The 16,394-nt window shown below is 43.0% G+C and overlaps 1 protein-coding gene across 1 annotated transcript in view; it reads right to left on the bottom strand.

The window, feature by feature from the left end:
• Positions 1-16,394, bottom strand: part of LANCL3 (LanC like 3) — a 73,763-nt gene that overhangs the window by 40,344 nt on the left and 17,025 nt on the right. Inside the window, exons 2-3 of the mRNA XM_044288513.1 lie at positions 3,880-4,003; positions 2,917-3,114 (exon numbers count right to left, since the gene is read on the bottom strand). Of these exons, the coding sequence (XP_044144448.1) occupies positions 2,917-3,114; positions 3,880-4,003 (322 nt within the window). The remainder of the gene's footprint in view (positions 1-2,916; positions 3,115-3,879; positions 4,004-16,394) is intronic.

The following is a 16,394-nucleotide window of genomic DNA, read 5'->3' as shown; positions in this document are numbered from 1 at the left end:
TCGCATAAGTGGGGGCATAGGAATTCCCCATTGCGGTCCCCCTGAGCTGGTGGTAGAAGGAGCCGTTGAATAGAAAGAAATTATGGGTGAGAATATAATCCAGCAACTGCAAGATAAAACCATTATGTGCAGAAAACTGGGTTCCTCTTGTATTGAGGAAATAATTCACTGCCTTAATTCCTTTATCGTGTGGAATCGAGGTATAAAGCGATTCCACATCGATGCTTGCCAGGATACTTTTAGGATTTACTGTGAGCGTTTAAATTTTATGGAGAAAGTCCATTGTATCACGGGTAAAGGATGGTAAACTTGAAACAAAATCACGGAGTACCTTGTCAAGGTAAATTCCACCGTGATGTGTCAACGAATTAATACCCGATACAATGGGACGCCCTTTCAGGGGATGTATCCCTTTATGGATTTTGGGCAGGCAATAGAAAGTGGCCGTTTGTGGGGTTTTCGGAAAGAGAAAATCATACTCGGTCTTACTGATGACACCCTGTTGTAGGCCCTGACTGAGGACTCCGAGAAGATCAGTACGGAAAATCTCAGTTGGGTCCACTGGTATTTTTTTATAACTGTTTTTGTCATTCAGTAATGCCAAACACATTAATTGATATTGGTGGTGGTCCAGAAGTACCAGATTACCACCCTTGTCCGACTGTTTAATAATCAACTCCTTGTTATTTTCCAGGTTTCTCAAAGCCTGGAACTCTGATGCCGAGAGATTCGAGTGAAGGGACATACCCTGTATTTTCTCGATGTCAGAAATAACGAGACGCAAGAAGATATCTATGTGTTTGGTACTTACAGGGGGTGGCAGTCTGGTACTTCGCGGCCGTAGTTCCGTAAACGGACCTTTTCCTGGGATCCTGGTTCCCTCTTCACAGAGTTCCAAAAGATTTTGGAAATCCGGAAAATCCTCAGGGCTAATCCCCATGTCTAGTAGGGCTGCACGATATGGGAATTTTGTGCGATTGCGATTAGGGCCCTAAAAATTGCGATAACGGTATGCGATGCGATATTTTAAGGGAATTGTGCTAGAGGTCTAATTGCTTGGATTTTCAAGGCAAAAGCACACACAAATTACTGATAATGCTGAAATGAAGTTATGCTTAACTCAAGAACTGAAATGCACAGTGCTTTTCAAAATAAAACATATTTTACTAAATTATATAACATATTTGCATTACTGCAAAAGTACAAAATACAAAACTTGCCATTTTCTTATTAGCACTGCACAGAACAGATAAATAAAATAGAATAAATAAAAGAACATTTGTTCATTAAAATAACGACTTGCCTCCAGCCCCTCCTCCCTCCCCACACTGTAACTGATGTATCGCCGGCGTAGCGGCCGGCGATACATCCGTGTCAACCACGTAAAAAGTCAACCATCGCTTTATAAGGCGCACTGCCATTCCCCCCCCCACTTTTGGGGGGGGAAAAGTTTGTCTTATAAAGCGAAAAATATGGTAATATAATTGCAGCATTTTTGGGTCGGCCAATTGGCGATTGCGATATGGCGATTAATTGCGATTGCGATTGCTTTGGCGATATATTGTGCAGGCCTAATGTCTAGGCATGTTATTTTATTACAATTTTTAAAGAATTTGTGCCATTTCAATTTTCTGGCAAATAAATTCAAATCCTTGACCCAAGTAAAAGTATCATGTTTAGTAAAATAATAATAAAAAAACCTACTCATATTTATTGTCTAACCAGTTCTGCTCTGATCCCAGCAACTCTAATTACCACTGGGCATGGAATGGACGTCACATTCAGTGGTCCCATAAATGCTACAGCTAATCACTGACCTCATCGGACACATGGTCATGAACACGTCACTGCTGAGCCCAGTGATTGGCTATAGTGGTCACGGTAAAGATGAACCAAATGTGATGCTGCAGGCCTAGCTGGAAATGGAGCAGCAGAGACCAGAGTGGTAGCATGTTATAGGAAAGGGTTATTTGACAAAATCTTGGAGAACCCCTTTAACCACCTATTTTCCCCGAGTCCAGCTCGGGCAGTGGGAAAAGTAGCTAACTGTGTAAATGGAGGGGAGAGGGCTATTTAGATGCTGCTATCTCCTGAATGGTAACAGCTAAAAACATGCAACTGGACCAAAATGACAGCATTAGCCCAAGCAACAAAGGAGAAATCACTGTTAGAAATCAAGTTGGGAATAATCGCAGGTAAAATCTGTTTTTACTTTCACTTTCAGCTGCATTCACAGCATCCCGATTTCTATCAGTGATATGTTCCCCTGTACTAAACAGATTTATGTCATTCTGGTATTGTCTGGAATGTCAGCTTTCAAACAATACAAAGCCCATATGTCTGGTACCAAACCTAAGATATGAGCAGTGCCCCCTCCCTGTCAGTGTGGAGGAGAATGAGGAAGCAGCTGCATAGCTGACAGGAGGAAAGAAAGAAAAAAGGGAAAATGTATATAGAAATGTGGTATTATCATCAGTGTGCTGACCCACATAATAAAATTACGTTATTTTTACCACACAGTGAACACAATAAAAAAATTCCACAAAACAATGTAAAAATTGAGTTTTTTTATCTTCCCCCTTAAAAATAAAATAAAAGTTATTTAATACACTATATAACCGAAAATGGTTCCTAAAAAACCTACAACTAATCCTGCTAAATAAAAAAAAATTGAAGAAAAAATTTAAAAGTACTGACTGCTAGAACACAAAAAAGTGGGAAAATATTATTGGTCCTTAAGGCTAACATTAATGATGTCACTAGGGTTAAAAATGTAATAGTGTCCCCGGAGTTGTGCACCAACAAGATTTACTGCAGACACACATTAAAAATTTACTATAAAAAAGGTGATATTTTTGGGAGGTTTTTCCAATTATAACGTGACTGTTAGGAGGCTAAACCAAGATAATGACTAACCTGGGGCTCCATGACACCAGTGGACAAGCTCGTTTTCACGTTCTATTACTTCCCCGAGTTCCGGTGGCCAATTGCAATTTTGTTCCTGGTTCACAAGAAAGTCGACACTTTGCCAAACAAGGTCCCGGTCAGCTGGCTCAAGGTAATCCTGATAGGACAGTAGCATTTGCAGAATAGAAGACAGTCCATGTGCTGCCCCTACAGCAACAAGAAAAGAAAAAAGCTCATCTAAAGATGGCTGGTATTATACTGCACTAAGTGCCGGTCAATGGACATCATTTTGTAGTGTGATAGTAGTAAAATAACCTGCTTATTCATTCTGATTTCTACCCATAGACAGGGTCATAAGAAAACATGGCTTGAAGATGCATGTTACTAACTTAGAGGGTGTAACAAAAAAACGTGAATTACAGCCCCGACCAACTGATCCTTTTGCTCCCGCTGCAGTTTGCCAAATTAAGAGGTTGTCTCACTTCAGCGAATGGCATTTATCATGTAGAGAAAGTTACTACAAGGCACTTAATAATATATGATGCGATGGAAAAATGAATTAAGCCGACATGAGGCAATATGGACAATCACAATACATTAGTAAGTGCCTTGTATTACCTTTCTCTACATAGTAAATGACATTTGCTGAAGTGAGACAAGCCCTTTAAAGTCTATATCAGAACCAAGAGTGGATTTTGGGCAATTTTAGCAGACTTGAGCATGATCTTTCTTGTATTTCTAATCTGGACATGAAAACTGCTTGCTTCCATTTCTGAAGGATGAATAGAAAGGTTTACTGAATATATCTGTAGCTATCTCATTTTTGGTAGCACAGATAACTGACCTCATCTAATGTAGAGAATGCAACGAAATAGATAAGTACTAAATGATCCCTATGAAAGGTTCCAATTGTAATTGATAAAGTGAATCCTCCCCATTTTGTACATGTACATGTAATGTATTGTTTGTTACCTAGGTACTCGGTCCCATAGTATGAGTACATAAGTGGAAATGGTTTCCTCTTCTTGCTTGAATACTGTTTTCCAGATTCCAGGATGGCATGGCAGATAAACCTGATCTGTGCTGGCGTTAACACCTATGGACAGAATACACATCATAGCAGGACCTCAAAAGACTGCAAGTGTTTTAGCTTGAACGCCACATTCAGATATAACAGGCAGAGAAGCAGTGACACTTAGCTACCGTATATTCGGGTAAGGACAAACAGTTCGGTCGTGGTGCACACGGCAGACCAAAGCCACCACTTTTTTATGCAGCCATTGGCTACCAAGGTGGTTATGGCCTGCTGCCCACCTTTGATTTGACAAATAGCTGAGTGCTATTCTGTCAGCACTTTGCCAAGCATATATAAGATGTATCACATGGTGGCACCCAACGTTTTCTTGCCTTTTCAGATTATTAACATTAAAGGTGTTGTCAGCTTTGGACAAAGGTGTTCACACAGGTGGTCCTGCTGCTCTCTCTCAGCAATCATAAAGCAGTCGTCCCACAAAAATATTCTACAGTTTTCTAACTAGCAACCGCATCTGAATACTTTTGTAATTGCATGTAATGAGTTATTCAATAAAATGTATCTGTATATCGCCACCTGCTGTTTGTCTTTTTTCCTACTTCATTGTCCGTCTCACTGAGAAGGTCGCACATGCTCAGTTTCATCCTTCAACTGCCTCCTGAGCTGTGATAGGGAGAGCATGGACACACCTCCTGAGCTGTGATAGGAAGAACATGGACACACCTCCTGAGCTGTGAAAGGGAGAGCATGGACACGCCTCCTGAGCTGTGATAGGGAGAGCATGTACTTCATTTTTTACATTAATAATGGGATAACCCCTTTGCATGCGCACTTCGCTCAACAAAGCCGCTGCCAGGAGTCTGCACAGGCGCATCAGGCTGAGCCTAGTGCGCACGGGATCTGGCAAAGGGAGGGGAGGATTGCGGAGGCGGCGCTGAGGTGAGGAAGGCGGCACTGTAGACAGGGAGGGCAGCGATTATGACAGGGAAGGCAACGCTGGGCACCAGAGGGTGATGGGTGCGGCCGGGCACTCTGTATTAATAGAAGTCTCCTTGGGCACCTTAGGTAGGTGATTGACAGATTATAAAAACCTGTTTTCTGGGCTAATAGAGCCACAAGCAGGTTTAATAAGGCCAACTTAGGATTCATGTTATTAGTACGGACATGGGCATATGTTTAGGTTATAGGGGTAAAATCTCATGACAGAATCCCTTTAATGGACCAGACAACAATGCCAGATCCAGCAGGCTGCTCCCGGCCGGAACAGCCTGTCTGATCGGCAAATGTAAATGTGAAACAATCCTAACTCTCCTCCCCAATGCCCCCTTTAAAAGCATATTGTTAAAAAAAAAGTACTTATATTCAGAACATTGGCATTTTCTTTTAATTTACGTAAATTCACTTGCTGTGAACAGTGAGGGAAACAACTAAATACCACTGGACTTTCCCAGTACAATTATACCACGTTCCAATAAATGAAGACAAATCATTCAATCACATCAACTGTTAAGGTTCTGCAACTGCAGATACACGAGGATACCTCGGATGTCATCTGGGGCCACTAGTGTCAAAGCTGAGTCACATTAATCCAGCAATCTACTGCTCCTGTTCTCTGGAAGACTGCTTTTGGGTATTATAGGTATGGCCCACTGGCTTTTTTATTTTCCCACAGACATTGCTGTGCACCATTTCACAAGGCAAAAGTATTCATTAAACGTCGCCACACGAATTTGATTCGCTACACAAAGTAGAATTAATGATGAATAAAGGAGCACTTTAGAGTCATCTGCACAAAGAACAGTATTCTGCCATCTGCTGGACGCGCTTGCTACTGCAGTTTAGCTCTTCCAGTGGTTATTAAAATTGTTATGTGCACCTGCAGTAGCTAAATACAGAAGGAGCTGATAGAAGAATGGACACTCACCAGGAGCACAGGGTAAGAATTAGTGTAGATCTGATTTTACAGTTGTCAGTTTTTGTATCTGCAGTATTTCAGCAGTAGCGTGTTTGTCCAGCAGATGGCAGAGTACTGTTCTTTGTTCAAGTACAATATAAAAATAATTGTGGAGACATCTTTTTATTTTTCAGTTGTTAAAAAAGTAAAAATGGGCATTTACATGTATCTCTCGATGCTAGCTTTACATGTAGTCTGTATGTTTGAGGTAACCACATGGAATTCCAAAATAATGCAGGGTATATAATGCTGGCGCCTTGCTATTTGGAGATATATATGTCTCCATGTTTGAGTTGTTCGGGTAACTTTCTTGAAGTATTCATTAACCCCTAAAGGACTCAGCCCTATTTCAACTTAAAGGGGTTGTCCGGGTTCAGAGCTGAACCCAGACATACCCTTATTTTCACCCAGACAGCCACCCTGAGGCTAGCATCGGAGCATCTCATGCTCCGATGCGCTCCCGTGCCCTGCGCTAAATCGCGCAGGGCACAGGGCTCTTTTGTTTTCAATAACACACTGCCCGGCAGGTAACTTCCACCCAGCAGTGTGTTCGGTGACGTCACCAACTCTGAGGGGCAGGCCTTAGCTCTGCCCTAGCCGTTTTACTGGCTAGGGCAGAGCTAAATCCCGCCCATCAGTGCCAGGGACGTCACCGGGGTTCCTGTCAGCCCCATGGAGAGCCCCGATACGTCACCGGCACTGATGATCCTAAAAATGCCTTTGCCCTGCGCAATTTAGTGCAGGGCAAAGGAGAGCATCGGAGCATGAACTGCTCCGATGCTCATGTCAGGGGGGCTGCCTGGGTGAAAATGGAGGGATGTCCGGGTTCAGCTCACCCCTTTAAGGACTTGGCCATTTTTTTAATATCTGACCAGTGTCACTTTATGTGTGAACAACTTTAAAACGCCTTTACTTACCCAGGCCGTTCTGAGACAGTTTTTTTCGTCAAATATTGTATTTCATGACACTGCTAAAATTGGGATCAAAAAAGCTAATTTTTTTGCATTAAAAAAATACCAAATTTACCCAAAATTTAGAAAAATTTGCAAATTTTAAAGTTTCAGTTTCTCTACTTCTGTAATACATAGTTATACCCCCAAAAATTGTGATGACTTTACAATCTCCATATGTACTTCATGTTTGTAACATTTCGGGAATGCCATTTTATTTTTGGGGGATGTTACAAAGCTTAGAAGTTTAGAAGCAAATTTTGAAATTTTTCTGAAATTTTCCAAATCCCACTTTTTATGGACCAGCCCAGGTCTGAAGTCACTTTGTGAGGCTTACGTAATAACAAAACCACCCAAAAATGGCAAATTGACTTAAATTTTAAAATTTTCTATTTTTGGGAAAATTTTCCCTTTTAATCCATTTTTTCCAGTAATAAAGTAAGGGTTAACTGCCAAACAAAACTTAATATAGGGTTGCCCTGATTCTGTAGTTTGCAAAAACACCCCATATATGGTCCTAAACTACTGTTTGGCCAAACGGGAGGACATAGAAGGAGGGGAACGCCATATGGGTTTCGGAAGGCAGATTTTGCAGGACTGGTTTTGTTTATACCATGTCCCATTTCAAGCCTCCCGTTGCACCCCTAGAATAGAAATTCCAAAAAAGTGACTCCATCCTAAGAAAGTACACCCCTCAAGGTATTCAAAACTGGGTTTACAAACTTTGTTAACCCTTTAGGTGCTTCCACTAGAGTTAATGGCAGATGGAGAAACAATTTTGGAATTTCTATTTTTTGGAAAATTTTCCATTTTAACCCTTACTTTATTACTGGAAAAAATGGGTTAACAGCCAAACAAAACTCAATATGGGTTGCCCTGATTATGTAGTTTGCAGAAACACCCCATATGTGGTCGTAAACTACTATTTGGCTAAACGCAGGACATAGAAGAAGGGGAACGCCATATGGTTTTTGGAAGGCAGATTTTGCTGGACTGGTTTATTTACACCATGTACCCTTTCAAGCCCCCTGCTGCACCCCTAGAGTAGAAACTCCATAAAAGTGACCCCATCTAGGAAACTACGGGATAAGGTGATTGTTGTTTTGGGACTATTTTAGGGTAAATATGATTTTTGGTTGCTCTATATTACACTTTTTTGAGGCAAGGTAACAAAAAATTTAAATTCTAAAATTGTTTCTACATTCGCTATTAAGTTTTGTGGAACACCTAAAGGGTTAACAAAGTTTGTAAAGTAACTTTTAAATACCTTGAGGGGTGTAGTTTCTTAGATGGGGTCACTTTTTTGTAGTTTCTAGTCTAGGCTACATCAGGGGGGCTTCTAATGGGACATGGTGTAAATAAATCAGTCCATCAAAATCTGCCTTCCAGAAACCATATGGCATTCCCTTCGTTCTATGCCCTGCCGTGCGGCTATATAGCCATATGGGGTGTTTCTGCAAACTACAGAATCGGGGCAATAATAATTTAGTTTTGTTTGGCTGTTAACCCTTGCTTGATCGCTCGCTATTACACTTTTTGTGATGTTAGGTGACAAAAAATAGCTTTTTTCTTTTACGCGTTAAAAGTTATTTTTATAGGGCAGATTCTTACGGATGCGGAGATACCTAATATTTATTTATTTAGATTTTACACTATATTATCATTTGAGGAACAAAAAAATTATTTTTGTATCTCCATAGCCTGGGAGCTAGTATTTTTATAGAGAAGATTTTTACGGACGCGGCAATTCCCAATATGTATGGCTCTCGGACTTTGGAGACACTAAGCAGGCATCCTCAAACAGCGGCCCTCCAGATGTTGTAAAACTACAATTCCCACAATGCCCTGCTGATAGCTGTACGTTGTCAGGGCATGCTGGGAGTTATAGTTTTACATCTGGAGGGCCGCAGTCTGAGGATGCCTGCACTAAAACTAATATTTTTTTGGGGAAAAATTGTTTCTGTGTCTCCAAAGTCTGAGAGGTTTTTTTTATGTTCTCTAGGGGACTGTTGGGGATTATAAAAGTTTTGCACTCCATGGAAGTGTGATACTCCCTGAAGCAATTGATAACGCAGAAGCCCGGATGATCGGGGCAAGTGTCCCATTGAGTGGTGGTGTCCTTCCGTATCCCCCTCCTGTGACACACTCTGCATCTTTTTTGGGTTCGTCCCTTCTTTCCAGTATGGGGGACCACACCTGGAAAATGTTGGCCAGGGACAATCCGGGCGCCTCCAGTTCCCGAGGTACTCCAGCCTGCTCTTTCCCAGGTCTGAAAAAATCAGGTCCTTGAGGACTGCCTCATAGAATTGGAGGAATGTCCCTGTGCTGCCAGCGCTTCGGGATAGTACAAAAGCGTTGTACAAGGCAACCTGTGCCAAGTAGACAGCAACTTTTTTGTACCATGCCGGGGTTTTGCACATAGCATTATATGGCTTGAGGACTTGATCAGAAAGATCAACTCCTCCCATATACCGATTGTAGTCGACGATACAATCGGGCTTGAGGACCGTTGCCGCAGTACCTCGCACAGGGACAGAGGTGATGCTGTTACCGTGGATTGTGGACAGTATAAGGACATCCCTCTTGTCCTTATACCTGACCAGCAACAGGTTTCCACTGGTAAGGGCACGGGTCTCACCCCTGGAGATAGATACCTGGAGGGGGTGGACAGGGAGGCCGCGCTGATTTTTCCGCACGGTCCCACAAGCGGACAGTGGATCTGGCGGCAAGGGACCTGAACAAGGGAATGCTAGTATAAAAGTTATCCCCGTACAAGTGGTAACCCTTATCTAGCAGTGGGTGCATAAGGTCCCACACGAGTTTCTCCGCTAACACCCAGAGTGGGGGGACATTCTGGCGGTTCAATACGGGACTCTCGCCCCTCGTACACACAAAATTTGTAAGTGTACCCTGAGGTACTCTCACAAATTTTGTACATTTTCACGCCATACCTCGCCCGCTTAGTGGAAATGTATTGGCGGAAACTTGAAAGCAACGAGAGACTCATCAACCGCGACCTCCCGTCCAGGTCCGTAGGCCTGCGCAAATTTGGCCCCGAAGTGATCGATGACCGGCCGTATCCTATACAGACGGTCATAGGCAGGATCACCTCGGGACACCAGCTAGGTTCACCGGTAGGGGGCTCCAGTGGGCTTATTTGGTAGGCCGGGAAACCAATACGAGCCCCAGGGCGGCTCGTACTGGTGTGGGCCACAGGGTTTTTAGCATGTGGGGCCCCTGGCTCCGACTGGCGGCAGTCTCATCGTCATCAGAGATGATGAGGAGGATGCGGATGACAAGAAGAAAGTGGGGTCATCCTCATCCTCACTGGGGCTCTCGGAGTCGGAGGCAAGCTGGGCGTAAGCCTCCTCGGCCGAGAACGTCCGGCGGGCCATGGGTATGTGTGTGTGTTTGTGTATGTGCGTGCGTGTAAAACTTTATTGTATGTGCGTGTGTGTGGGGGCACAGGGTGTTCACGTACTAAAAAGCTAAAGTAAAAAAAAAAGAATGGACAAGTGTTAAAAAAAAAAAAAAAGTTCAAACTTGCTGATCAGCGGTAGAACGCTGATCATCAGTACAACGCTGATCAGTGGTGGGACGGCCGATGTGCTAACAGTGGCCGGACGCAAAAAATGCCGGCCACAGTCAGCGCACGCAAAAAAAAAAAGTGGTGGTGGGTCTAGGGTCTCAGACCCCAACCACCACAAACAATAAATCAGATAAAGTTTTTTTATTTATTTTTTCTCTAACTAACTCTCCATTCTAACTAACCCTCCCCTGACCCTAACCTACCTGGAGGGTGATAGGTGTCGAAGGGGGGAATCACAGGAGCTGGTGCAGAACGGTGCAGGAGCAGCAGCAGGAAGAGGAGGGGAGAGAGGAGCGCCGGGAGTTTGAATCTCCCTCTTCTCTCCCAGCACCAATCAGCACCAAGGACAGCACCGCCGCCCCCAAATGCTCGGACTGTGATTGGTGGTGTGTAATCACACCACGATCACCATCCTTTTCCGGTTCATCAGGTCACAGGAGACCCGAATGGACCGGAAACGCAGCAAACCGCAGGTCTGAATTGACCTGCGGTTTGCTGCGATCGCCGATATGGGGGGGGGAAATCATTCAGCGGGCGGTGTTGTGACAGGATGCCCGCTGAATGATTTCAGCGGACATCCTGTTCCTATTAACCCCCCGACGCGCCGCAATCTACTTTTAAAGTTATGACGTACCGGTACGTCATGGGTCCTAAAGGACTCGGCAAACATGCCGTACCGGTACGTCATAAGTCCTTAAGGGGTTAATTATATGACATTGCATAACATTTATTTATTTTTACACCATCATGACTGAAGGCAACACAAGGTCTGTTGGTTCACTGTTGAGACCATATAGGAAAAGTCATATAATAGGGACAGCTTATTAAATCAAGTAATGTATACACAGAGCATGGAGTATCTTCTAATAATGAACATGAATGTACAGGCCCAGACCACTCCATTAGCTGTATTTTACTTGGAATGGACAGGAAGGAGTTAAAGAGGAGCTGTCACCACTCCTGACATGACTGTTTTAAAAGCTCCATGCATTCTCCATGTAATAACAATTCTGCAACATCTATTCTTATGACTCTATGTTGTGCCATTCCTTTATTATTACTGCTAGAAGTTATGAATCAATTGCTAGCAGTCTGCAGTAAAGGTACAGAGGGGTGGTAAGGTAACCAGTTGGGGGGTGCAGTCTGAAAATGGCAGCACTGATGGGATAGAGTTAATCTGTGCAGGGACCCCCCCCCCCCCCCACCCAACTTGTTACACTCATCTGTACCCTTACTGCAGACTGCTAGCAATTCATTCATAACTTCGAGCAGCAATAATAAAGGAATGGCACAACATAGAGCCATAAGAATAGATGTTCCAGAATTGTTATTACATGGAGAATGCATGAAGCTATTAAAACAGTCATGTCAGGGTTGGCAACAGGTTCCTTTTAAAGGGGTTATCCTGGAAATGATATAGAAGACCTATCCTCAGGATAGGTCATCAATATCAGATCGGCACGGGGCCGATACTCACATTGATCAGCTGTTAGAAGACGCTGGTGCTCTGTGAGCTCCACTGCCTCTTTTTAGGCCATGTGACATCACCATACATCAGTCACAAGGCCTAGTTGCAGGTCAGTGTAGCTATACAATGTACAGCGCTGTGCTAGGTGAACTGCCTCGAGCTGGCTATGCTTGCCAAAGCTCCAGTGAGCGCGGCGGCTCCCAAGACTTAGAGCCCCGCCAATGTGATAATGATAACTTATTCTGAAGATAGGTCAGCATTATCTCTACCTTGATAACCCCTTGAACTAGTTTAAAGTGTAATTTTTTTTATGTGTAAGGACCCTCAGTGTATATGTTGCTAAATACACTTTATTAGGGAAATGTGTTAATTTTTATTATAAAACTGTATGTAATGTCTCCCCTTGGCTCTTACTGAAGCTTGCTAAGGAGAATCATCTTCTGAAGACAATGGGATACCTGTATGATGTCAAGGCTTCTCAGTCTGTCTCTGGTCTCCCGTTTCCCAGTCGTGCCTTCCTAAATGTGTAATAGAGCGTATTAAGACTAAAGTGACCCTGCTGCCAGCCTTAATAGCTGGAAGCGGCACTTTCCCTCGACCTTCCAGCATGCCTCTGGTTAGCACTGGAAAACGGGGCTGCAACGTACAGCGCTAACAGTAAGTGTGGTATGTTACTGTAAACTTACTTTTAGTGCTGAACACTGCAACTTTCCCAGCACTAGGAGACGTGCTAGTAAGACAGAGGGAGCACTTCTGCCAGCGATGGGCACTGGCAGCAGATAAACTGCAGGGTCACATTAGTCTTAGCATGCTCGATTACACCTTTATGGAGACAGGGCTGGGATAGGATGGTAAATTCTGGCACAGGGAGACCAGAGGCAGGCTGAGAAGACTCATATAGTTATCTGGCAGCTTCAGCGTTCAGTAGAACGCTAAAGATGGATTCTCCTTAGCAACCCTCAGAGCCAAGGGGAGGCTATACATACAGTTTTCTAACAAAAATTTACATGTAGCTAATATAGTGTATTACTTACTGTCTCTACACATTAACAAATAAAATTAATTTACACATTTTAAGGATTTTATTGCTCTAATAAGGTTGAAGAGCTTTACAAAATAACAAAAAAAAAAAAGTTTTTAGGCTACATGGAGCATTTTTTTCAGATAGAAGTCCAGAAACATTGATATGAGCTCTGTATTTACAGGCTGAGATCTTTTACTACAATTTTAGAGGGATTGTCTCATAAAGACATCCCCTGTCAATATGACCTATTAGGGCACAAAAACATCACAGAGCTGAGTAGCTGTTCTGGAACCCCCTCTATGAGACGGTCTGTACAAGCAATCCCTGTATTATATAGTCGGCCATTTATCTGAATGGCTGCTATGCGATACTACATCTGAAGTGGCAACACCCTCAATGGTACAAAAGTCCCTGATTTTTCTAAAATAGGGTGTATCTTTTGCTCACCATTACCACGTTGAAGATCCTTACAAAATCAGACAGGCTGTGGTTTTCTATATAGGCAAATTATTATCACACTGTAAAATAGATTCAGTACAAGACTGAATAACATTTTCAAAGCAATTACTATGAAATATGCAGCAACAATCAGCGTCCCACAAAGAATAGCTCATAAGTGATTGCAAAATTAGACGTTACACACCGACTAAATCAGAGGGCAAAGAGCCTTATGCAGCAGTTTGACTGGAAGTACACACTAAGACTTCCATTTCTATAAAAGAGCTTAACCCCTTAACGCCCAGCGCCGTACATGTACAACGCTGGCAGGGTCTTTACAGATGGCACCCGCTCCTGACCACGGCATCTGAGCTCGCTGAAAACCAAAAGCACACGCTTTCAGTTATGCTCCGGCTCCCCCGTGTGGCGATCGGAGGAGCCGGAGTGTGTATGCAGCAGCCCCTGTCTTTGTGAATGACAGGAGGCTGCTGCATAGTATTTCCTATGGAGCCCTTGCCTGTAATAGGGCTCCATATGAAAGTAGTAAAATCATCATAGATTCCAATGCAAGTGCATTGGAGTCTATGATAATAGCAATCTAAAGATTGCATGTTATAGTTCCCTATGGGAACTATAAAAAAGTGCAAAAAAAAAAAACGTTTTTGAAAATAAAAATCATAATAATTCAAATCAAGCCCCTTTTCCCAAAATAAAAATAAAAGAACTAAAAAATATTTAAAATACACATCATGGGTGTCGCGATGTGAGAAAATGCCCATAGTATAAAAATATATTCCCCATACGGCAAACAGCAAAACGGAAAAAAGCGTTCAAATGGCCAATTCGCTGTTTTTGGTCGCTTTATTTTCTACAAAACATTAAATAAAAAGTGATCAAAAAGTCATACACACCCCAGAATGGTAATAAATGAAAAGTTTAGATCGCCCCGCAAAAAAGAGCCCCCACAGCTCCGTACACATAATTACAAAAAAGTTAGAGGGGTCAAAATATGGTGACAAAAAATAAAACTGATTTTTTTCCCATTTAATTTTTTTTTTATCACTATCAAAACGCAAGAAAAACTATACATATAAGGTATCGCCAGATTTGTACTGACCTGTAGAATAAGGGTTCATTCACACGTCCATATGTGTTTTGCGGATACCAGCAATGCGCGTTCCGCATTTTGTGGACCGCACAACGCCGGAACTCTCATAGAAAATGCCTTTTCTTGTCCGCAATTGTGGACAAGAATAGAACGTGTTCTATTTTTTGGCGGAACGGAAGTGCGGATCCGCAAATGCGGACAGCCCATTCCGGCCCAATTAAAAATGAATGGGTCTGCACCTGTTCTGTAAAATTGTGCAACGGATACGGACCCATTTTGCGGACCTGTGAAAAGACACTAAAAGTAACTGGTCAGTTTTATCGTACATCAAACGCCGCAAATAAAAAACCCGTATAACTGGTGGAATTGCTTTTTTTTTGCAATTTCACCCCATTTGGAATTTATTTCCCACTTTCCACTACATCATATGCAATATTAAATGGTGGCGTTGGAACGTACAATTTGTCCCGCAAAAAACAAGCCCTCATATGGCTATGTGAACAGAAAAAGGGAGGAGCAGGGAGCGCAAAACGAAAACGCAAAAAAAAAAACACACAAAAAAAAACTCTGGGCCTTAAAGGGTTAAAAGGAAAACTCGTAAACAGGAAACAGTGCATCCTAAAATGCTAATAATCAAATAAGTATACAGATTTTTTAAGGTAGTGGATGTCCACCTGCCTCGTCAGTAGTGGGGGTTGACTCCATCAGAGGGGCACAGAACAAGTTCAGTCCCTCCCTTCTGCGGTGTGAGAAAAGATTCAGTAAAACCTGTAATTTATACATTTACAGTATATCTGTGCTTTTTCTACCTTCTGTGAATACCCAGGTGTTATCAGTGATTGATGGCATTGTGTGTATAAGTGTGTATAGAGAGATAGCTGTCAGTCACTGATAACTCCTCCCTCCTGTACTGATAGCACTTCAGAGGGATGCAGATATAAATGTAAAAATTACGAATTTTACTGAATATTTTCCCATAAAAATATATATCAATCTGCTCAGCTCCTCCTGCTCTATAACATGGTGCTGTCAGATTGCATTGCATTTTTTGGTGACAGGTTCTCCTTCAAAGCATTTAGACAGCATTAAGAATTGCTTTATGGCAGCCCCATGGACAATAGACACAGTGCATCCGGCAGGGATCAGCAAAAATGCTTCTGTTACTGATAATACAACCATCTGCATCCGTTATGAACGGATCCGATTGTATTGTCTTTAAAGGGGTTCTGCACTTTGTTTAAACTGATGATCTATCTTCTGGATAGATCATCAGCATCTGATCAGCGAGGGTCCAACACCCTAGACCCCCGCCGATCAGCTGTTTGAGAAAGCAGCGGCGCTCCAGCAGCACCGCGGCCTTCTCACTGTTTACCGCAGGCCCAGTGAGGTCACGACTAGTATCACTGTCCTGGGCGCAGCTAAGCTCCGTTCCCTTGAATGGAGCTTAGCCCCGCCCAAGCCAGTTGATACAAGTCATGATGTCACTGGGCCTGCGGTAAACAGTGAGAAGGCCGCAGCGCTGCTGGAGCGCCGCTGCCTTCTCAAACAGCTGATCGGAGGGGGTCCCGGCTGTCGGACTCCCGCCAATCACATGCTGATGATCTGTCCAGAGGATAGATCATCAGTTTAAACAAAGTGCAGAACCCCTTTAACATAGCAAGGACGGATCTGTCATGAACTCCAATGAACGTCAATGGGGGACAGATGTGTTTTCTATTGTGTCCGAGAAAACGTTTTGCTCCACATCCCATGACGGAAAGAAAACCTCCGGTATTGGAATGCAAACAAACAGAACGGAATGCATTTTGGAACATTCCGTTCTGCTCAGTTAAGTTTTGTCCCCATTGACAATGAATGATGGACCTCAATACCGGAAAACAGAAACGCTAGTGTGAAGGTAGCCTTAAACAATAGGTCATTTTC

Source organism: Bufo gargarizans, chromosome 3, assembly GCF_014858855.1.
Source record: "Bufo gargarizans isolate SCDJY-AF-19 chromosome 3, ASM1485885v1, whole genome shotgun sequence".
In the NCBI taxonomy this organism is placed as follows: Eukaryota; Metazoa; Chordata; class Amphibia; order Anura; family Bufonidae; genus Bufo; species Bufo gargarizans.
Note: the sequence above shows the minus strand (reverse complement) of the source record. Positions and strands in the feature narration are given on the sequence as shown.